Source organism: Nannobrachium achirus, assembly GCF_963921795.1.
Source record: "Nannobrachium achirus genome assembly, chromosome: 20".
NCBI classification, from domain to species: Eukaryota; Metazoa; Chordata; class Actinopteri; order Myctophiformes; family Myctophidae; genus Nannobrachium; species Nannobrachium achirus.
Genome location: NC_137827.1, coordinates 31,897,627 through 31,920,549, shown reverse-complemented (window position 1 = coordinate 31,920,549; position 22,923 = coordinate 31,897,627). Strand labels below are relative to the sequence as shown.

Here is a 22,923-nt window from a genome sequence, read left to right as displayed (position 1 = left end):
GAGACGCATAAGTGTATACAGGTTTCATGGCTGTATGTATAACACAGCATGAGCTATACCTGTTCAAAGATCGCACTTTCGAAGGCTTCCTACAGCGCCACCATTTGGCCGATTGCTATAAAAAATAATAGCACACTTCGCCACTGTAAACTGAACACATTGATGTTTTTATTTTCATTTTCTCACTAAGTATGTAGGAGTAGAAAGGAACCGAAGATCCCGTCTACTGATTGCCTGATAGATAAATAAATAATGACAATATCTAAAGTGTGCTCGCCTTATAGGCGAGCCCACAATAACAGCACAAATAACATAACAGGGACGTCCTTGACACTTTGACACACCCCCAACACTAGGCTACACTACTAAGCAGTGTGGGGGTGTTGCTGCTCTTCCAGCTGCTCCAGTTGATAGTGACACCACGGTCAATGACAGACGCACGTGTTGATCAACACATTCCCACTCCCAACTCCATCAAGCAAGCGGGAACAGAGATAAGAACATAGCTACTGGTAAGTGCGTCGACACTCGACACAGCCATAACAATAGACTAATAGATAACAGCATAAATATTATTGACATAGTAGTTTTAAGCATAAATGTAATCTGATCAAAGGTAACCTCATGCCGATTTACAATCCAGGTGTTTCTTTTCTTACAGTACAGAAAGATTGTCAAGAGACTTCCCACAGAGTTATAGCCTGGCTACATCATGTGTATTTTAATTGACACTTCTTTAACTAAACGCTTGAACTAAACTTTGTCTGTCCTATCATTGAAACTGAAACGTTTAATTAATGTGTCTAGTCTGCGAAAGTAGGCTTATTATCTTTTCCCTAATATGTGACGAAAGTTGACTGAGCTCCTACAGCTGGCTGTCTTATTAGGATCGATCATTAGGATAGATCATTCTACAACAGACGAGTGTTGCTTCTACCTGGAAACCCAGAAAGGATGAAGGCTCCATATTGTAGCCTAGAACAACTGTACGTAGCAGCATACGTCACAAATAGCCTACAGGATACAGTACAGATGTAGGCTATTCAAGTAAGACAAAATAATGACCATCTTATTGTTATTGTTGTTAATGTAATATTAGCCAAGTTTAGGGCGATAATACAGTTATAGCCTATTTACATTTTACACCCCATTTACCCCCAAATAAGTTTATATCAGCTTATCCTGATAAAGTGGGTTGATTGAAATTCCATGCATTTGGATTCAAATATAGGCCTATTTGTTAACTGCAGGGTGCAAGGAGCCTGCCATGAGCAGGCTGAGTAGCCTATTCACGATTTTACTGCAGGAAATGAATTTACCAAGAGATGTGTTGTTTTTATATTAGTTCACAATCTAAAGCAATGTATTTATTCTTTAATAATATAATCTAGGTTGTTCAGAGGTGACCCCTGTCATGTTGTGGGCCTGGCTGCTGGGGGCTTGTCTTTCCTCAGGTTGGTAACTCAGATCAACTTAATCCTTTGCCTTAACTCCATTCAACCTAATTTAGTACAAATACTTTGTCTGTCTAAATGGGATATAGAGATGGGTACAGAGAGAGAGGTATACTGTAGACAGTGTAGAGCAGGGGTAGGCAACCTTAGGCACGGGTGCCAACATTGGCACAGGGGAGGGTGATCACTGGCACACTGCCAGAAGTGTGTGAGAGAGGTGTTTTATTTTAGAATCAAATATTGTTAATTCTAAACATTCATTCAAACTCTGAACTCTGACTGGGGAGGGAGTTGGGGAGAAATGTGGATTATTTCTTGAGTCTAATGATCTTTTATAACATTGTCCTGCCAATCAAAATATGTCAGTATGTTTGATGGCTTGATGGTTTGATGACTGAATAGAAAATAAAAACACGGCACTTCATTTCAAAAAGGTTGCTGACCCCTGGTGTAGAGAGATGTGATTGTGTGTGTGCTGTTTTTTCTAACCTCATTCCCAGTTCCCAAGAATTACTGCGGAAATAAAGGAAGTACAGGACTTTTATGTCTTGTTGTCCTGCCTACTGGGACTAGCCAGCACACAAAGAATATCCTTTTCACATGGTGTATTTTACCTCTTCTGGACAGAATCAACAGATGTGTTTCAACCCAATTCCTCATCTTTGTAAAAGGATATTCCTTATGTGCTGTCTACTTCTTCATTTTTCATGTCATAATCGAGCAGTGCACCTTAAATACTTATACTTAATTTGGAGTGTTGCAGGCTTTCTGCTTTATTGCAGTCATCTCTCTCTACTTACTGTATGTAGCATTATACTTCCTTTACTTCTTGTTAGACACAGTTTCTTAAAAGTAATAATTTATTTCCCAACATAGCTTTTTTTCTGCTTTTTTTCTTGCCTCTTTAAAGATTGATTCCTTCTTTTCCCATCCTAAACTATCCTATCTGCCCTAGCTCTTATTGCCCAATTTGAAATATCTGTCAATATGTCAAACGCTAATATTACAGTACCACCCACAAAACACATTGTGTAAAATATCAAATACACAATTGTAAAAGCTGACTTTCTGGGGGTGCAAACGTTTATTTATTTTTGCACCTCCATATAGGCTTTCCATGGTCCGCTAACTCTGTGTCCCTGTCTAAACCCTCCAGCCCTCACCAGCCTCAACAGCCCGTACCGCACCTCTGCCCCACGCTTGTTAAACTGTACATTCATGGAGCGAGCCAACATCACCTGTCGCTGGGAGCCTGGAGACCCCCAACCCTCATCTGCAATAAACTACACCCTATACATAGCGAAGATGAGGTGAGTTCAAGCTCATCTTTGTTTCAAATGTTATACAATATACCAGGGGTCTTCAACATTTTCAACGTATTTTGGATTCATGTTAACCCTCTAAGGCCCGCATTAAGAAATACTTGAAATAAAAAATTGAAAAAAATCAGATGGTGTTGTAGGAGTCCTATTAAGAGGAAAATGTAATGTTTTTTTCAAAAAAATGTTTTTGTAAGATTTTATAGCCATAAATCAAAAATCATAAATCATGCTCTAATTTACATATGGGGGATATTTTTCAAAATAATAACATATGTACATGTTCTAGACATTCTAATGATCACCAAAAAGAATAGTACAGGCATTTTACTTATGTTTTTTTGAGGTATAGCTTCCATGAAAAAGTGAGATGTTGTTCGTCAAAACTCTGGAATTTCAGCGGGTGTGGCGGGTGTGAATGTCAGCCCCTGTGGGGGGTATTTATATGCAAATATTGTGGCCAATGGCATTGTAATACTAAACAATAGAATCCAATGGTGGTGTTTAGGTGGTAGGGGGAGCTAAAATAAAATGATTTAAACCTTTTTTTGGATAAAATACAAACGTTGTAATATTACAACCGTGGGCCTTAGAGGGTTAATGTGTATTTTCAGACATTTAACCACTTAAATCATCGATATATTGTAAACTTGACCTTTCACTATGCAATTGGTCTGCTATTGTTTTACCTCTACTCATACCTATTTGCAGAAAACAGCCGATCTACAAGCCGATCGCGCTGCAAGGTGTTGAGAGCTTGTAGATCTGGTATTTTTGGCTACAGTTCTCCTCGGAATAGGGATGCGAGGGTTTAAGTTGTTCATTTAAAAGAATTATCCTATCACACAAGGATTTGGCAGCCCCCTGTAGTCACTCTTAAGGACCCCCTAGGGGTCCCCCCTGTTGAAGACCCCTGCAATATGCAATTCAGCGACCTCAATCTATAATTGTACTGACCTGGTAAGTTGAGTAACACCTATTGTTGGTATGTTGGTAGCACACATTACAGTTAAGGATGCCCATCCTGCTAACTCATGTAGGGAACACAATAAAATTGTCAGTGTTAATTTAACTCTGGGAGTGCACAAATGGAACCGAATGGAGCTGGCGGACTCTTATAGGTCCATTTGGTCAGAGTGCAGGTCAAAGTTTTCTCCAGGGAATCCAGTACAGCACAGGCGTGCGCTTCAGTGAACTGAAGTCTTACCCATCAACAACAGCATATTGCTTGTTTAACGTAATGTCTGCAGTCTGTATATGATGATATATCAAATGCATTACACCAGCACAACACCTTTTGTAATCAAGGGCAAAATTGCCTGCAGGTCAGTCCCATACATAACACAACAACCGCAGAACATCATTTCAGCTCAAAACACAAACCCTCACATTGCTGTACTAGAACCAAAGATTCTATCAACATGCCAAAGGGGTACAGTTGTAGCCTGTGCCTGGCTAACATTAAAGGAATAGACCAACCAATATTTATCATTAGGTAAACCCAATTTATCTAATGATAAACCAACATGCCAATCCACATCATCTCATTCAACATTCCAAATTGTAGATCCTTTACCAAATTCTGGTACCAGAATGAATGGATAAACCCTCATCCGCACTGCACGCGAGCGACGCGATGTCCGGCGAAATACTGTCCGCATATGGAGCGTTGGCCATTGCTTTGGCATGGATCGGGGCAACGGTGGCGTAGATATGAGTAGGGGAAAAGTGTGACGCATTTTTTTCTATTTAGACTTTACTATTACAAGCCTATATACAATAATGCCTTGCAAACCACTGGTACGTTCTGGTAATGTATATATGTATGTATATTCTGTAAACATATATTGGCCAAGCCCAGTACTGTGCCTGGAAGTTACTATCGCAATTTTGGCAATAAGCATTTAGCACACTCTCTTATCCAGAGTGACTTAAAAAGTGCAAGGTCGGAGAATGTGCCGTGAACCCTTGTAAACCAAACACCATTAGCTGAATTGATGTCACACAGCAGTATATTTTTAGTCGCTTCACCAGTGCTCACGCCAGGATTTCATTTTGTTACAGAAAATGCCCAATAGACTATGCTTGGTTAAAACCATTAATTCAGGCTATTACTGTATGTATTTTGCTAATAATTATTTCAGTATTTGATTGCTGTTTGCTTATTGATTGGCTACTACTACCTGTGTGTGTGTGTGTGTATGTGTGTGTGTGTGTGTGTGTGTGCGTGCATGCGTGCGTGCGTGCGTGCGCGCGTGCGTGCGTGCGTGCGTGCGTGGGTACGTGCATGTGTGTAGGTCGGTGGGTGCTTTTGTGCGTGCGTGTGTGCGCGTGCGTGCGTCGGTGCGTGTGTATTTCTTCAACTTATTACATATTTCCATTAGCCGTTTATATGATGAAATCGGCTGGTATGTTCCTCATCAGTGGTTTTGGAACATAGTAAAGTTGGTTTTATATTGTGTAATGAATATGTTGTGCCCCTGTCCTTTTGTTTCCTGTTTTCCTGTTATGTAATGAGCACATGAACCTCTGCAATGATGGGAAGGAGGCTGGTAAACCAATAACATCAAGATTAAGATTTGTTATGGTCCATCCAGATTTTCTCCGCCTGTGTCCAACCATGAAATTGGCTTAATTTGTACACTCTGAGTTACACTCAGGGTCCTTGACACTTTCATGTCAAGGACCCATAAAACATCCTTCTGGCTCAAATGGAAGTCAAATTAAAAAAGGAAAAAAAAAAAAGAAAAAAAGAAATCTGAAGGAGATATTCACCATCTAAAGGATTTCACACCTATCTTTGAGTGTATCAATTCCTTAATGACGTGGTATGTCTGTAAAGAAATATGCACTACAGAAAGTTAAAAAATTACAGTATTCTGTGCCATTTACCAGAGAAAGTGTCACTTACACTTGTTTTTAAATGGTGGCAAATCTAGTGTAATAAAGTGCATTAACTGTTCTCTTTTTAAATCAGTTTTGGAAATGCCTTCAATCTATAAAAACAATCTTATGTGAGGTTTAAACTTTCTGTTGAGCTGATTAGAGCATTTCCTTCACAAGGCTTTTTGGCAGGAAGTGGACTGATGTGCTATGAGTGCAGTACCATTGATTTCTGAATTATTTTGATGAGCATGTTGTTCATTGGACTTTTACATGGTACAAATGGAAGAGGACCCAATGAACTTCAATGCCAGATTTAAAATCACATAACAAGTTGCAGTGTACAGCCTAATTTATGCACTGTTGATCACTGTGTGATGGAGCATAACTTAAGCCTACGCCTCATTAGTGAAAGTGCATCTCGGTATTTACCTGGAGTACATGTAGTACTACACAGTACCATTCAGTATTCCTATGGACACTCACTTAGCATTTGGTTACAGGTTGTTGATTACTGTCAAATAAAACATCAATGAAAACAATGCTGTGAACACACACAACCTAAACATACTTGGAAACAGTGATATTGATTTGATTTGTCATTTCTAGCATTGAGCCCCTGAATACAAGTACCTGGGTGTGTGGCTTGATGAAAAACATTATTTTAATAAACTTGCCTCCAAGCTGCACCAGAAAATATGCTTCTTGTTCAGACATGCAGTAGATCCAGTTTCCTATTTGGCTGTATAAAATGGGTCATGGAAGCAGTGTTCTTATCAGTTGGACTATGGTGACGTCCATAGGAATGCTACAGACTCAATCCTATGTTCCTTCAATATATTTCTAAGACAAAGGCCATTGTGCTTAGATATAGACACACGTTGGGCAAGAACCCTCAGTTAAAGCTGTCAACTGGCACCACACAAATAGAACAAGTGAACACAATCAAACCTTTGGGAGTAACTATCAACAGCTCTCTATCTTGGTCTAAACATATAAATAATATACACCCTATTCACGCCCTGTGAAGGATGTGAGATGTCCTAATTTGCAAGTGTGACTTGTGTTGCGGCAATCACACTGGTTAAACTGACACAATATGTCCATATATGGGCATTCCCAGATATGGGATTAATATTGATGGCATAAAGGGGATTCTATTGTATGGGAATTCCCATATAATTATGGGCTTAATATTGATGGGCATAAAAGGGATTATATTAGTGTGGTTGCTTTGATGAGGTGATGTCACAACATTGTGACTGAGGCGTGAGGACAAGATGTGCCCGTTTTCATAGTTAACTGCGACCTATGGTGGCAATAAAAATAAATCAATAAATAATCCTAATAGGTACTGTGTGGAGACAGACAGGAAACGTGGAGAGAGAGTAGTGGCATGTAGCAAATGGTCTGGCTGGCCAGATATCTAATCTAATCTGGCCATGTGTTGGGGTGGTGGGGTGTGGACAGACCGTGTGGTCAGTGGGTATTATCGCCTTTCTTTGCATTTGTTTGTTAAACTAGACCTTACCCGTTCAAAGATATGTGCTCCAAGTTACTGTAACTGGTGCATGCGTGAGAATATGTGGGAGCATCATAATGTAAGGAGCAGCCCATGGAGGAGTGTATATTTATGATGGATACAAATAATTTAACAGCAAAATTAGGTGAATAGAAGTATGGGGATGTATGCACTTACTGTCTCCACATAGTTTTTTCCATACCCGTTGGAAGATGACCCGGTGCATGCATGACCCATGAATGCAGAGAGAGAGAGAGAGAGAGAGAGAGAGAGAGAGAGAGAGAGAGAGAGAGAGAGAGAGAGAGAGAGAGAGAGAGCGTGTGTCTCTTCACTGCAACATTCCTAACTGTGAGAGAGGTGTGTGTGGGGCTATGGGATCCCATGGCCTGGAGGAACGGACCGTAACCCTGACAACAGGCTGAGCTGAACAGGCTGTGCACCATAAAAATGCTAATATACAGCATACGATTTGTGAAAGTGACAAACGGGCTTCACAGTTATGTCAGGTGTGTTCATATGCTAATGGTGATGCGATTTCAGATCAATTGCTCCAGCCACTGAGGAGAAACGCTGTTTCAGACAGACAGACAGACAGACAGACAGACAGACAGACAGACAGACACTCACTCACTCACTCACTCACTCACTCACTCAGACATTCGCAAAATTATTGCGACCGTAGGTCGCACTTACTACAGAAAGCTCCACCAGGTGTCCGTGCGTCAGTCAGTCAGTCCGTCCGTCACACGTCAGACGTCACACTTTTGCCCTGCTCATATCTCCGCAACCGTTGCCCCGATCCATGCCAGATTTTGCACACACACTCCTTACCTGCCAAACTACAACCTCCAAGGACCCCCGGAGTTCCAGGGACCCCCAGGTCCCTGGGGGACCCCCAGGTGTAAAAAAAATACCAAATGTGCAAAAATGACCAAATGACCACCCCCACGGGGCTGCTCACGGGGAATTCCCGGGGACCACCCACTCCTGCAGAACGGATGCAAAAGTGGTGGCGCCCCCAGTGGAAGACCCCCTCCACTGCAGCTCACATAAAATGCCCTAACTCGGCCTAGGAGCGTCCGGGAGAGCCGGGGCCGGTACCTATTCGTCCGCCAAGGCAACGCGGAGACCCCACCCCTCATTTCTCACATGGCCCTCTTCTAGCGAGACCTACGGTCGCTTATCTCCCGATTGGGGAGTCTTACTGGTAGTATAGATGTACTACTCTAGTGTACTTTGAGAGCAACATGAAGGAGATAGATATATGTATAACGTCGAGGGGTTCTCAGGACATACTGACATACTGTAATTTAACATATTGAAAAGCTTATATTCCTGATATTATTGCGACCGTCAGGTCGCAGTTACTATCAAAACCTCCACAAACTGTGAGTCCGTCCGTCAGTCAGTCAGTCCGTCCGTCAGTCAGTCAGTCTGTCTGTCACACGTCACATGTCACACTTTTGCCCTGCTCATATCTCCGCAACCGTTGCCCCGATCCATGCCAGATTTTGCACACACACTCCTTGCCTGCCAAACTACAACCTCCAAGGACCCCCGGAGCTCCAGGGACCCCCAGGTCCCTGGGGGACCCCCAGATGTAAAAAATGACCAAATGTGCAAAAATGACCAAATGACCACCCCAACGGGGCTGCTCACGGGGAATTCCCGGGGACCACCGACTCCTGGTGCTCCAGAACGGATGCAAAAGTGGTGGCGCCCCCAGTGGAGGACCCCCTGCCACTGCAGCGCACATAAAATGCCGTAACTCGGGCTAGGAGCGACCGGGAGAGCCGGGGCCGGTACCTATTCGTCCGCCTCGGCGGCGCGGGGAACCCACCCCTCATTTCTCACATGGCCCTCTTCTAGCGCCACCATGTGGCGGATTCTTGCAAAACACATTTTTGGACACTGCTCCTACAATTTTTGCCCTAAAATCACTCACATCGGTACACAGTATGTCTACACTCATGTCATCAACATGGATCTGTCCCATATAGCGCCACCTTCAGGCCGATTTTTTCAAACACATTTTTGGACACTGCTCCTACAATTTTTGCCCTAAAATCACGCAAATCGCTACACAGTATGTCTACACTGCTCCTACAGATTTTGCCCTAAAATCACACAAATCGGTACACACTATGTCTACACTCAGCGCCACCATCAGGACGATTTTTTTCAACCACATTTTTGGACACTGCTCCTACACATTTTGCCCTAAAATCACGCTGCGACCTGACGGTAGCTTATCTCCCGATTAGGGAGTCTTACTGGTTTGCACAAAGATTGACACATTTTCTAGACTATGGTTTTACTTACTAAAGCATTTATACACATCTAGTAATTCATTCATGAAAAGTGCCTCTCTTTTAATGTTATAGAGAAACGAAGCCATGTCGTCATTTGTGCGTAATGTCGCCCTCTAGGGGGTTCATGCTGGTATTGTTTTGTATTCAAATCTCCATTGGGGAATCTGCGATCGCTGCATATAAGGACTGTGTTAAAAAAATAAACACACCATGTGCGCGTTTCTGTCAGCGGGGGGGTTCTGCATAGTTTATGATATTCATTCATATCTGATATAGCCTGTTGTAACTCGTTTCTAGCGTTTATTGTGTTACTCTTTGGTTAAATCTGTACATTTCCACCTTAGTCGATGCTTCATATCCATTTGGGTCAATCCGAGAGCATGGTGTGTTTATATTTTTAACACAGTTCTTATATGCGGTGATCGCAAATGCCCCAATGGCGATTTGAATACAAAACAATACCAGCATGAACCCCGTAGAGGGCGACATTTCACGCCATTTCACGGAAGTGACATCACACTTCGCTACTGAATTGTGAATAATATGGGTATAATACAATTATTTAATTGCATTATAGTGACTCTTGATTGAGTGGACTCGGTTTGAGGAAAAGTCCTGAGTCCTTTAGTCCGGGACAGAGTCAAGACCGAGTAAAATCATGGGCGAGACCGAGATGGGTCCGAGTCAATGAGAATTCGGACTCAAGACCTTACTCGAGATGAGTCATTGATTCGAGTAAAACACTACCCAGGTTTTACACTGACATTGGAAAATGTTATTTGTTTTTCTTTTTACGCTCCCTGAATCCTGGATTACAACACATGTTAAAACTTAATTCAGAGCTAGAGTTTTGCAGAGTTCAAATCTTTGATTACACAACACTATGTAGGACCTATCTGTCTGTAACTGCTTTTAGTATTTATAGTATTTAAATATTTTGTAATTTTATTGGTTAAGTTTAAAGTTGTACCATGTAACTTTTTTTATAAAACAAATCTTAAAATTGTCCTAACTCTTAAATCGCTAAAGTTTTAGAACACCCACTCCGTTATTTTCAGCTTCTGAAGCCTTCTCTTTATATGTTTTCTATGATCCTGACCGGGGTCCGGTTTTCGCGCAAAAATTACGTCATCATACACTATCGGCCAATCACAGCGAGGGTTATACACTGCCGGCCAATCACAGCGCATCTTGAAGTGGGGTCGCTAGCTATCACAATAGGGCGGCCATATTTGTAGGCGCCCGTGTGTCTCTATCTATACTCGGGTGAAACACTCCGTTTCTCCGGAATGCCTGAACGCACAGGAACCAGGGACCCCTCTAAAGATAGATCTCGGCGAGGTGGAGGCAGACGCGGGGGTGACGCGGGGGTGTGAGGCCCGGTCCGCGGCGAAAAACGGCCGAAAGACGCGGACGCTACTGACCACTAGTTGAGCAACTTACACAGTATAGCTTTAAATTTGGTTAAATTTAAAATATGTTTCATCCTGTCTATGTTTATTTTACTGATATTTCTGCTGTTATTTGTATAATTATTGTTCACTCATCATCACTGTAAATGAGGATAATCTCAGTGCCCATTGAGCATAAATAAAGGTTTGAAATTAAATTAAAGCATATTTTGTTTTCAATTATAATTTTGGTGGGTGCCAGAAATTACTCTAGGCTAACTCTAGACGCCCTCTGAGCACATCTATCTGTCAGTCTCATTCAAATTCCTGATCAGCGGTCTCAATAAACTAAAAAATACAAAGTGCACCATCTATTCGTTATTTAAAAAAACCCTAACCCTGCGTGTCATGTTTCTGGTTCAATTAATCTAAATATGTTGAATGCATATGTTTATTGAATATGTTTATTCTTTTGTTTGAACTCTTATCTGGAGCTTCATCATGGCACCTTCGAGAATTAGGAATTTCTCGTGACAGCAAGTGAGTCATATTAGAATAGATAATTTGGTTATTAGCTTACTTGACAATAATGCTTTGTTGTTGCTTTGGTTTGTCATCACCTCGGAGGGTTTGACCAGATAGTAGCCGTGATAAGATAAGTGTGTGTGTGTGTGTGTGTGTGTGTGTGTGTGTGTGTGTGTGTGTGTGTGTGTGTGTGTGTGTGCGTGCGCGTGTGCGTGTGCGTGCGTGATGAGTCAGTGACCTCAGGTGCTCTGTTGGTGAGGTGAGGAACTGCTCCTCTAGGGTGGTGAATCTATTGAGCTGCACCACATCGGGCACTGAATGCACTGTGGAATTCAAAAAGGATGTTTCCTTCAGGTTCTGCATCAACGTCACAGCACACACTCCCAACGGTGTGGTAACATCAACCAGGCCGTGTCAGACTGGCAGAAAAGAAGGTGTGTGTGTCTTGCTTTCGCGTGTCTCTGTGTATCTGTATACTGACCATTGTTTCTGTGGCTCACCTCTCTCTTTCTGTCTTGTGCCCCTTCGCTCCTTCCCTCTCTCTTGTTTTCTCTATCCCTCATCTGTCTATTTCTCTTTCGTTTAAACTCACTTCCTTCACTTCTTCCCTCCCTCCCTCCCTCCCTCTCTGCACGCACACACACACACACACACACACACACACACACACACACACACACACACACACACACACACACACACACACACACACACACACACACACACACACACACACTCTCTCTCTCTCTCTCTCTCTCTCTCTCTCTCTCTCTCTCTCTCTCTCTCTCTCTCTCTCTCTCTCTCTCTCTCTCTCTCGCTCTCTCTCTCTGTGTCTCAGTGATGTTGGTCCCAGTAACACTGGGACCAGTGCAGCAGATTGGAGGAAGTCCTCAGTGTCTGAACTTGAACTGGGAGATTCCTACACCCTCCTACGCTGTGTCTGAAGAAGAGATTATAGGAGGAAGACTTATTTCCCAGATTGAGTATTCCGCACAGGGGCAGGTCAGATACCACATGTACTAACACAACCAAAATGCACAGAACCTCACATTCCTATGGAACCTACTGTATAGGGTTGCAGACTCAAGAGGTAGAGTGATCATCTGGGAACCGGAAGGTCCACTGCTCCTAATAGTTATGATGGGTCAAATGTAGAGAATGAATATCCTCATGGGGATCAATATAAATGAACCCAAACAATAGTATATACACATACTGTACATACTCATACAATACCCACACATGTATTCATGTCCACATAAAGGAGAGTATACAACGACACAAATATTAAAGGTACAGTTAAGGTTACATTTACAAAAGTGGTTATAAGTACATCACATTTGAAAATGGAGATGCATTAACATGCGCATCATAGAATCGAATTGAATTATTAACAGGTGAATCGTAATCGAATTGAATCATGAGGCCACTGAAGATTCACACCTGTAATATAGAAGCTCCCAAGTTGATCCTCAATTGTAGGTGCACCTGAACTGCTATTCATAGATAGTTTTAACACTAATAATGTTGCTATTGTTGCTTTTGTTTCTAAGCAAGATTGTAAGTGTGGGTCTTCGGCAGAGCATATGAGTGGAGCGCCCGCTCACATGCTCTGGTCTTCGGCCCTCTGCATGTTTCTGTGGGCTTAAATAAATAAAGGTTACTAAATTATTAACGAAATCCTTCCTCTTTTTGTATACGCTATATGTTGCAGCCTAATGCCCAGGTCAGTAATGTGCCAGTAAATGACAGCAGCTTTGTGGCTTGTTGCTTCAAACCTGACACCACTTACACCATCAGACTCCGCCACCGCTTCCGCAGTGAAGCCACCCCCTGGAGCCAGTGGAGTAACCCCTGCAATGGGAGGACAGGAGAAGCCGGTGAGACGAAGGACAACATCTAGTTGAAATAAACGTGACAGTGTCCTACAGACAGTAGGACATTGTCCTATAGGACAACGTCCAGTAGGACAGCATGTGTAGAATTACAAAAGCTACTACCACTGTTACTACTGCCAGGGTTCTGGGTTCATGAATAAGGCCAGGGCAATCAACCTTTTGTCTTGTCACGCAATAAGTTCTGTCTCTGTCTGCAATGTATCAGCTCCAGCTGTTGCACCACAACTGTGGAATCAGATGAATGAAACTGACGAAAATGGATGGAGACACGTCGTTCTTCTGTGGAAGGTAGTTTGTGTGTGTGTTTAGAGTAAACGACTGTTAAGTGTTTAAAGATTTGTTCATGCCACCTGAGATTAATAAAATAATTTAAATCACTTTTTAATCATCTACATCTCTACGCTGTTTTAATTGCGACCGAAGGTTTCAGTATACCATGAGAAATGTCGCAGCTTGTCCGTCCCTCCGTCCGTCAGTACACATTTTTACAGTCTATGGTTCTATGGGTTCGTGTATGGTTCTATGGGTTTGTCGCTCTGACATCATGCTCTGATGTCACTGTGACACCCATTCGGGTTTGCCGCTCTGACATCACGCTCTTTATGCCCATATATTTTATGCCCATAAATAGTCGACAATGTGATGTCTGAACATGCCCATAATATATAGGCATTCCCAGATCACACTTGCAAATTAATTACGTCCTTGTCTGTTTTATGCCCATATATGGAGATCCCTGTCCCGATGTCATCAATATCAAGGGCATATCTGGGAATGCCCATATGGGCCATAGACATGGCCCATATCTGTGTGGCTGTGGGATCTCCATGTATGGGCATAAAACATATTGTATGTATATGGATACATATTATTATTAATAAAGGATAAAATAAAATAGAAAGTCCATATGGGCATTCCCAGAAACAAAATCCCTTTTATGGCCATATATGGAGATTTCTGATGTCATCAATCCCATGCCCTAACTGGACCAAGAGCCTTCTTTACTCTGATTTACACCCTACCTTCCTCGAAAACGTCCATATGTATATGGATATATATTAATAAAGGATAAAATAAATAAAATGTCCATATACAGTATGGGCATTCCCAGATGATGCCATGTTAGGGTACCCCCTTATACTCATATATGAGGATCCCCAGGCATCAAACCCAGGCCCTAACTCGCCAAGGCCCTGCTTGGCTTTTCTAATTAACATACGTTTTATGCCCATATATGGAGATCCCTGTCCCAATGTCATCAATATTAAGGACATATCTGGGAATGCCCATATTTGGTAATGCCCATACAGTATATGGGCATGTTTTGACATAACATTGTTGACTATCATGCAGGGGTCTCCATATATGGGTAACTGGTCCGATATACATCACTGGCCAGATGGCCAAGAATTGCCGTGACCTCGCCCTTTAGGGCGAGGTCGCATGTCACCCTGAGGCTTCTTACTAGTAGAATTGCTCTGTGGTATATAGTAGTTCCAAGCTGGGAACAGAAATACAAAATACAGTCAAAACAGACTGACAAAGAGTTAACAAAAGGGTTAAAGACTGTGTCTGTAAATATTGAGCTTGTGTGCTAGAAAGTTATTGTGTCATAGCAGTCACCAACGCCTCATTTACATCTTATTTCTTTCTGCGGTTTGTGTTTGCATCATACAGCCCTTGGATCCCTCTCTGGCTAATGGCTTTGTGACGTCCTACAATGTGAGGTGTCAGACAAGTAGCTCTTCTCACGTACTGAGCGATCATGGAAGTTGCAGTGTTTTGTGCCATAACAGGACGTCCTGTAGTTTGTCTCTCCCTCCTGAGAGGTGCGAATGCTTTCTGACCGCCTCCAACTCTGCGGGGACCTCCCCGGAAGCCCATATATGGCTACCTGGCTCGACTGAGACAGGTAACTGCAGGAAATGACTGAAGCTGCTATTTTTGCACTTAAATACTTCTTTTTGTACACCTTATACTTCCTGGCTGTCACCCATTGATATTGTCCTTCGCACAATGTTATTGTCTTGGTAATTGCTCTTGTCCTATGGTTTGACGTTCTTACATCTTGAGCAAAAACCAATACCTCTATGTCCAACATTCTGACATTGCTTCTGAATAGAGCAAAGATAAATTCATGTCACCTGGACAATATGATGCCTATTTTATGTGCCTATAGTAGGTCTACATTTGGACCTTGAATAGATATTAATGTGATTATTAACACCTGGCTGTTCTATGTTTTCCCCTTTTGGTTCAGAATTCGCACCCATTACCCAAATCACTGTTACCTCATTGGATGATAACAGACTGAATGTGCAATGGACAGCTACAGATGACCAGACGGTGACTGGCTTTGTAGTGGAATGGTCTGCTGTTGCAGAGCAAAACAAGAACAGTCTTCAGTGGGAAAGGCTGAATGGTTCCTGCAGACAATTGATCATCACAGGTAAGCCAACAATGACACAGCCCATAACAATTCATAAACAATAAAGCATAATTATAAATACATAAAATGTGCAATATTAAGTTCACCCCTTGATGCCCACTTAAAGGTAGTATTTGTTTGTCAAAATAAGAAATAAAAAGTTCTATATTCCGATTCATCGATATAGAGTTCATTAACGGGAGACGTCTCTCCAGCTCTTTAATAAACAGAAATTGCATTTTCAGGTGAGGATACCAATTGTATCCAATCAGGAGAGAGAACTTGCATAGGACAAGTGGAATTGGAAGTGGGGACACAAAGAAATGAGCAGACAAAATTGGAATTGGAACACTAAAGAATTGAAGCTGATAAATGGGTACTTTCTCCTGATGGGCTGAAAGTAACTAATAATACTCCAACATTTGTTATATTACAAAACATTAACTCCATGTTGCAAGCGTGTTTAATTTATAGTGCAAAGAAAGTGCCATTTATGTTAAACAGGCACACAAGACACATGGTTTTATGGTCATGATTCACCAGGATCCTGGGTGGCTTTTCGTAAAGATTATCACGCATTAATCCTAGCTCTCAGTCATCTAAACAGCATCACTAGTATATGACATATCCCCAAACATGCAGAGCAAGTACACCATTGGCCATAGATGTGTTTACTGTGTGTCGTTTCAGAGGGAGTAGAACCGCTCGTTCGCTATGCTGTGACGGTCATGGCGTTGCATGGTGAACAAGGAGCAGGGCGGGGCAGGATACATCATGTTTACGCACGTGAAGGAGGTACACCATTGTTATTGTCTTATTGTCTGGCTTTTTTTTCCCATTTACTTTGATGAGTTGTTATGATAACAGCACTCAGAGGAATGGCTGTGGAAAATGTGGAGGGTTTTTTTTAAGGAGAGGGAGTCAGACCAATGGAATGTGCTCACACATTAAAATCCTTCGTGTTCATTGAAGAGCAGTGCTGCATCCTACAACTGGGGCAATAGCAGAACAAATATATGCCATATATGGGCAGGCCCGGTGCAAGATTTTTGCCTACAATAGATTTGGAAAGGAAAAACCGAAAAGTAGCTCTCAAAGTGGTTGACATTATTACATTTAAGTTTATGTTTGTTTACATTTATATAAGTGTTGCATTTCTCTCAATGTAAACCCAGAAATTGTTATCAAACTTTAATCTAACTATTTGTCATGGTTCAGTGTGTTCGAAATATAATTCTCAATATGATTCACAATCTTCAGGAACAATTTGCTGTGTAATATAAATATAGTCACATACTGCTAAAGATTGATAATGAATAATGCAAGGAGATTTGAAGAAGTCAAAGCTCAGGGACCACGTTCGAATACAAGAACATTACTTTACAGAACATCAGATAACATTTAATTTAAATAGAGGGCTGAGGTCCATCACATGTGCTCAGTTAGGAACTGTAACCTTACACAGGCAATTGAGGTAGGCAGATACCGTATAACTCCAGTTATTACAGTTATCTGTTTTTGTGATCTTGGTGTTTTCATTTTCATGTTGTGTTCCACTGCTTTGTGTGTACAATGATTTGAAAAGATTCAATTGAAAAACCCTGATTTGTTTTTGGTTTTCTGGTAATATGTGGAATGTACACATTTTTAAGACTTTTGTCTTAGCAATGTTTAAATGCATGGAAGCTAAGACAGAGAACACTGCATCCAACATAAAAGGACCTTTCTGTCATGGAAATGTTATGTTTTGATATGTTCTCATTTTCATAACAATACAAAAGTATTAGTCCGTCCTAGATATTGTTGTTGTCCAATGTCTTGTAAGCTCATATATGCTGGGCTAGTCAAATAAACACATTAATCAATCGATCAATCAATCGATCAATCAATCAATCAATCAATCAATCAATCAATCAATCAACCAATCAACCAAGCCAGCTAACAAGCAATCAAGCAATCATGCAATCACCATGTTGCACTCTGGTACTTGGCTCATCTCTGGTACTTGGCTCATCTGCATGTATTCTGTTAAATCACCTGCTACTGTAATGGCAAGGTGTGAGTCTTGTGTGTGCTGCTGTCTGGTTTAGCCTGTGTCTTCTACAATGTGCATTGAGGTTCCCCCTTTTTCCTTCTACTTCCTCTCTTTCTTCTACTTTCTCTTCTTGCTCTCTTCTTTACATTCTTCTTGTTCTTCATCACCATGATCAAGTCACCATGTAGTAGATTTGTGTCAGACTAGACACATTTTAAACAGCATGCTGCCCTCTACTGGTCAAGCAATACGCCCAATTGTAGAAAAAGAGAGAGATGGAGAGAGAAACAAGTGAGAAAGAAAAATCCTGTGTTGTGTCTAAACCATAAATTGTTGCTTCCACAAACAAAAAGATGGTTGACAACCAGGCAATTGTTTCTGTCTGTGCAGTGCCCTCTGCTGGTCCAAAGGTGAAGGTGCAGGAGATGTCTTCCAACAGGGTGGAGCTCAGCTGGAATGCCATACCTGTTGAGCAGCAACATGGTTTCATCCGAAACTACACACTCCACTACACAGACTCAGACGGACACACCAAGAGTGGGTCTCAGAAATACACACACACATACACACACACATACACCATTGAGCTTAGATTGATTTGAAAAGTTACACAACAGATCCTAGTTGCTTTCTGCTGACTACTGGGACTCTACAGTGTGACGAGCAGTTTTTCGCACAACACAACACAACACAACACAACACAACACAACACAACACACATGTGCATCATGCGTATACATATCACACACACACACACACACACACACGCACACAGGCGCGCACACACACACACACACACACACACACACACACACACACACACACACACACACACACACACACACACACACACACACACACACACACACAACATAATTGCAGTGTTTTGTGTTGTTTTCCAGGAGTGTTCATACCTGGTGATGTTCATCAGTACTCTCTAAGGAATCTGTTACCTGGTGACTATAGCATCTCCATGCAGGGGAACACTGAAGCTGGCCCTGGTGTTAAAGGACCAACCTCTGACTTTAATATTATAGGTGAAGTGGACAGCAATGCACGCACGCACATACACAACAACCTTAAATGATTTATGAAAAAATGATTTATTGTACTGTACTGTACTGTACTGTACTGTACTGTACTGTACTGTAGGATAAATCTACATCAACCAAATATTCATTGTTGCCCGAGGAACAAATATGCTCAAAGTGACTGAGGCCAGAACAAATATTTAAAAACAATTTGTATCTGCAAAAGCGATACAAATATGGAATAACATAATAATAAGATGTGCAGCTCTATCTGCTAATTTATTTGGTAATGAAATATAATAATAATGGAGGTTACAATAACAAATATAATATGTATTAATTATGTAATTATTCAAATTATATAAATACTGTCTTTGTTTTGTTTCTTCTGATTGATTATTCTGCAATAGTTTTTCTGTTTTATATAGGCACTATAAGCTAAAGTTTCAGCCTACACCTTTTCGGTCTAGCCGTCTTGTGCTGTTTTGTTTATGTTTTTATTGTCATATAATGTCATATATAATAATATACATATATATTTGTATATGACTCATGACCAAAATAAACTAACTAGTTATAAAGTAACAACCTAAAGGTTATCCAAACCGAGCTGTACACAGCCGCCTCAAAGGTTGTTTACTGAGGCCTACAATGGATACGTGGGTGATGATTTCTATACCCATAGCCTTATTTAGTCACACGGTCAATGAGAAAATAGCATTTGATCAATGTAGAAAGTTTATAGCAGGTTCATAGAACAAAAACGTGTGGCCATGTTAAAGAGTGAAGGAGTCTCATACCGGTAGGTTGCAAACATCCAAAATGTAATGCAACCTTTGCATACATGTATGCGTGGTTCATTTCTATGACCAAAACTTTGCAATGGATTTTGGAAGTTTGTCATGTTACAGCCATTCAACATATAATAATGGAAGGTAACTTTTAACTCAACTTTAAATGTATGTGCATGTGTGTCATGCATTTGTGTGTGTCTGTAGGGTCTGAGAATGCAGATGTAATGATGATCATGATCCTTCCAGTTGTCCTCCTGACGTCAGTGGTGTTTGTGCTGATAGCCTGCCTGGCATTTAATGAGATGTAAGATCACCAAACCAGCATGCACACACACACACACACACACACACACACACACACACACACACACACACACACACACACACACACACACACACACACACACACACACACACACACACACACACATGCACACATGTTTTATCACTGTCTACACACGTGCACTGCACATATGCACGAGCACGCATGCGCACACACAGTCACACATGCATGACTAGGGTCGCTTTTGGTTTTGGGTAACGTTAACAGACACTGTCCATAGATGAAAGATTAAAGAGCCTCGATCTTAACCCAAACTAACGTATTACCTTGTAGGGTGAAACAGACCCTGTGGCAAGACATCCCCAACCCTTCTCACAGCAGCCTGGCTCGCTGGACTCCTAAGGCACTCTTGGAGGTGACATTTAACACCTGCTGGACTCTAACCACTGCACTAACCCCCCCTGTTCTGCTCCCCCAGTGCCCACTAATCTCTATCCCCTCATTCCTGCTCATAGGTTTTCATCTAAACCTGGCTTACATGCTAAATTGTTATTTGACAGTTCATTGAACCAACTGATTAATGCATCTGTGTTTATTTAGTAGATACTGTAGCACTTTTTTTTTTTTTTTTTACAATATGTGGTGTATTGAATGATTGATTGATGTATTGATTGATCAATAAGCAAGTAACGTTGTGTGTGTGTGTGTGTGTGTGTGTGTGTGTGTGTGTGTGTGTGTGTGTGTGTGTGTGTGTGTGTGTGTGTGTGTGTGTGTTATATATATACCCATATTTAAGTGAATAGTTATCACGTTCAAAGAGAAAAAAGCAGTTATTTAAAAGCAGTATCATCCATTACATCTCACAGCTGAGTTTTGATCTTTCCCTTTAGAATTTGAGTGTTCTGCTGAAGGCAGAGACGCCCCACATCCAGCAAGTGGTTTTAGATGATGAAGCTGCTCATGAGGCTGCACAGCAGAACTCAGGCCCTTTTGAAGTCGTCAGCTATCACACAGTCCAAAGCCCAAACATGCATTCCTCACACACAAACACTCCTTTTTGTGCTGCCTTGGTCCAAACGCCACATGCCACCAAAGTTCCCCTGGATGAGCTGCTACCAATCACCCCAACTGAGTCCCCCAACACCTCTGCTCCCGAGGAGGACAATCATTCTGAACCTCTCCTTTCCCCTTGTGATTCCATCTACACCCAAGTCTTCACCTCTAAGCTGCCCCAGACTATTTCTCAAGCTCCCCTGTCCTACTCTGACCTGGACTATCAGTATACTACTGTTGGCTTCCATGACTGTGAGCCGCAGCTAGGTGGAGGCAGTGAGCCACACAGGTGTGAGCAGGGTGAACATGTCAGAGGATCAGCTTTACTTCGGTCTCAGGCAGACCAACTGGAGAACCCTCCCTTTACCCTGGCAGAGAAGAATGGCCTCATTCCTGTCCTCTCTCTTGCTCCGACCAGCCATTTCAAGCCCCTCCCCCTTTCTCACTTGACCAACGTCTGGCACTCCTCTTCCTCCCTTTCCCTATCAGGTGAAGAGAGTTCATGCCGATGCTATGACTGGCCCCCTTCTGCCATTTGTCCGAGTCACTTTAACCCGATTTCCTGTTCCCCACCTGTTCACCTATCAGAGCCTGAACCTGGTGTTCTCTGCCCTCTCCCTGCGTCTCTGCCAAACACTTTCTCTTCAGCTCTCTCCCCAATTCCTCATCATGTCATGGCAGGTCTATTGTCCTGCCCTTTCATTTCCAATGTCTTTTCTGAGGACTGTGATATGTACATCTCCACGGCTATTTAGTATTTGGTACCGTAGATGTTATGTTTCTTCTTGCGTGTGTTTTTGTTGCTATGTTTTCAGTGAGTCTTCATCAGTGAAGCAATATTGTGCAGCTGAAACTATTCAATATGTTGATTGAAATTATAATGCAGATTATTATGTTCTTTTAACTTGGGTGTTCTGACATTTTGAAGCTGTATGATGATATGTAGATAAGAAGAAAATGCAGCTCTACTGTATATGCTCACATTATATTTAAATGTATAATACGGCTAGCTGTTTTCAATGACTACTGTAATTTCATGATTTATTGGTTTTATTTTTTTTGCCAAGCTGACTAGGCATTTTTCTTGTTAAAATGTGTGTGTGCATGTGTTTTGTTTTGAGCAAGTCTTCAGTGAATGTAATATTGTGCAACTGAAACTATTCAATGTTTTGACATGTTATTGTTGTTTTGAGATGAGATTTATTTTAAAGCTGTTTAAAATAATATTTTCTGTATGTTGAAATGTAGATACAGCATATGCAGCTATATAACAGGCATGCTTTTGTTTTTACTAGGCTATTGTAATTTACTTATACTTATTTGCTTGTTTTTTTCTTTAACACTTGAACCCCAGCTGCACGTCTATTCTGGGGGGAACATTTGCCAAAAATAGTCAATCTACGAGACCTCAGCGCATTATTGTGATGCGTTGCGAGCTTGTAGTTCGGAAAGCAAAGGCAGGATTCTTTACCTGAAGGCGGGAGTAGAACCACAAAACCTTTCCTTAATATGAATTCTTCAGGCTATCGTAGATTCTATATGCAATCAGAGAAGGCGGAGTCGTATGTATTACAACACACAGTATTACACAGTACTGTATGTGTTACAACACACAGATCAAGCCATATAGGCTTTTTGGGGTTTATCCTTTTAGTTGACCTTGTACCAGTGAACTGAAAACTGTTCATGAAACTGTACCTTTTCCTATGCAAACTTCTAATAAAGTTTTCAATCAATCAGTCAAGGGTCATAAGGGCTTTATGAACTATTATTGGCTATTACTGTTTGTATAAAATGTATTCGCTATTGATTTTATTGTATTTTTCTGTAATAATTATCCCTGCCAAATGGCTCCCCACCCCCATTACACACACACACACACACACACACACACACACACACACACGCACACACACACACACACACACACACACACACACACACACTTACTAGGCAACACTCAAATGATCATAAAATCTCTGGATTTGACAGTAG

At 41.5% G+C, this 22,923-nt stretch overlaps 1 protein-coding gene across 3 annotated transcripts; it reads left to right on the top strand.

The window, feature by feature from the left end:
• The first annotated feature begins 402 nt into the window (after positions 1-402).
• LOC308305671 (interleukin-6 receptor subunit beta) lies at positions 403-22,647 on the top strand. 3 transcript variants are annotated; one of them, XM_080750502.1, is made up of 15 exons: positions 403-512; positions 1,392-1,454; positions 2,611-2,764; positions 11,641-11,840; positions 12,245-12,408; positions 13,121-13,286; positions 13,510-13,592; positions 14,982-15,216; positions 15,565-15,753; positions 16,423-16,527; positions 18,158-18,304; positions 18,670-18,804; positions 19,797-19,896; positions 20,209-20,290; positions 20,766-22,647. In XM_080750502.1, exons 2-15 carry the CDS (start codon positions 1,415-1,417, stop codon positions 21,681-21,683), a joined length of 2,718 nt encoding a protein of 905 aa, XP_080606628.1. In that variant the 5' UTR covers positions 403-512; positions 1,392-1,414; the 3' UTR covers positions 21,684-22,647. The 3 variants fall into 3 exon arrangements, with proteins under 3 accessions (XP_080606628.1, XP_080606630.1, XP_080606629.1); XM_080750504.1 differs by lacking the exon at positions 20,209-20,290 and having other exon boundaries at positions 20,766-20,895; XM_080750503.1 differs by lacking the exons at positions 403-512; positions 1,392-1,454; positions 11,641-11,840 and having other exon boundaries at positions 2,670-2,764.
• The last annotated feature ends 276 nt before the right edge of the window (positions 22,648-22,923 follow it).

Coding starts and splice junctions, on each gene's coding strand:
- LOC308305671 (XM_080750502.1), top strand. CDS start 1,415: ATGTTGTGGGCCTGGCTGCTGGGGGCTTGTCTTTCCTCAG. Junction 12,409..13,120: donor AGTATTCCGCACAGGGGCAG/GTCAGATACCAC, acceptor TATATGTTGCAG/CCTAATGCCCAGGTCAGTAA. Junction 18,805..19,796: donor CTCTGACTTTAATATTATAG/GTGAAGTGGACA, acceptor GTGTGTCTGTAG/GGTCTGAGAATGCAGATGTA.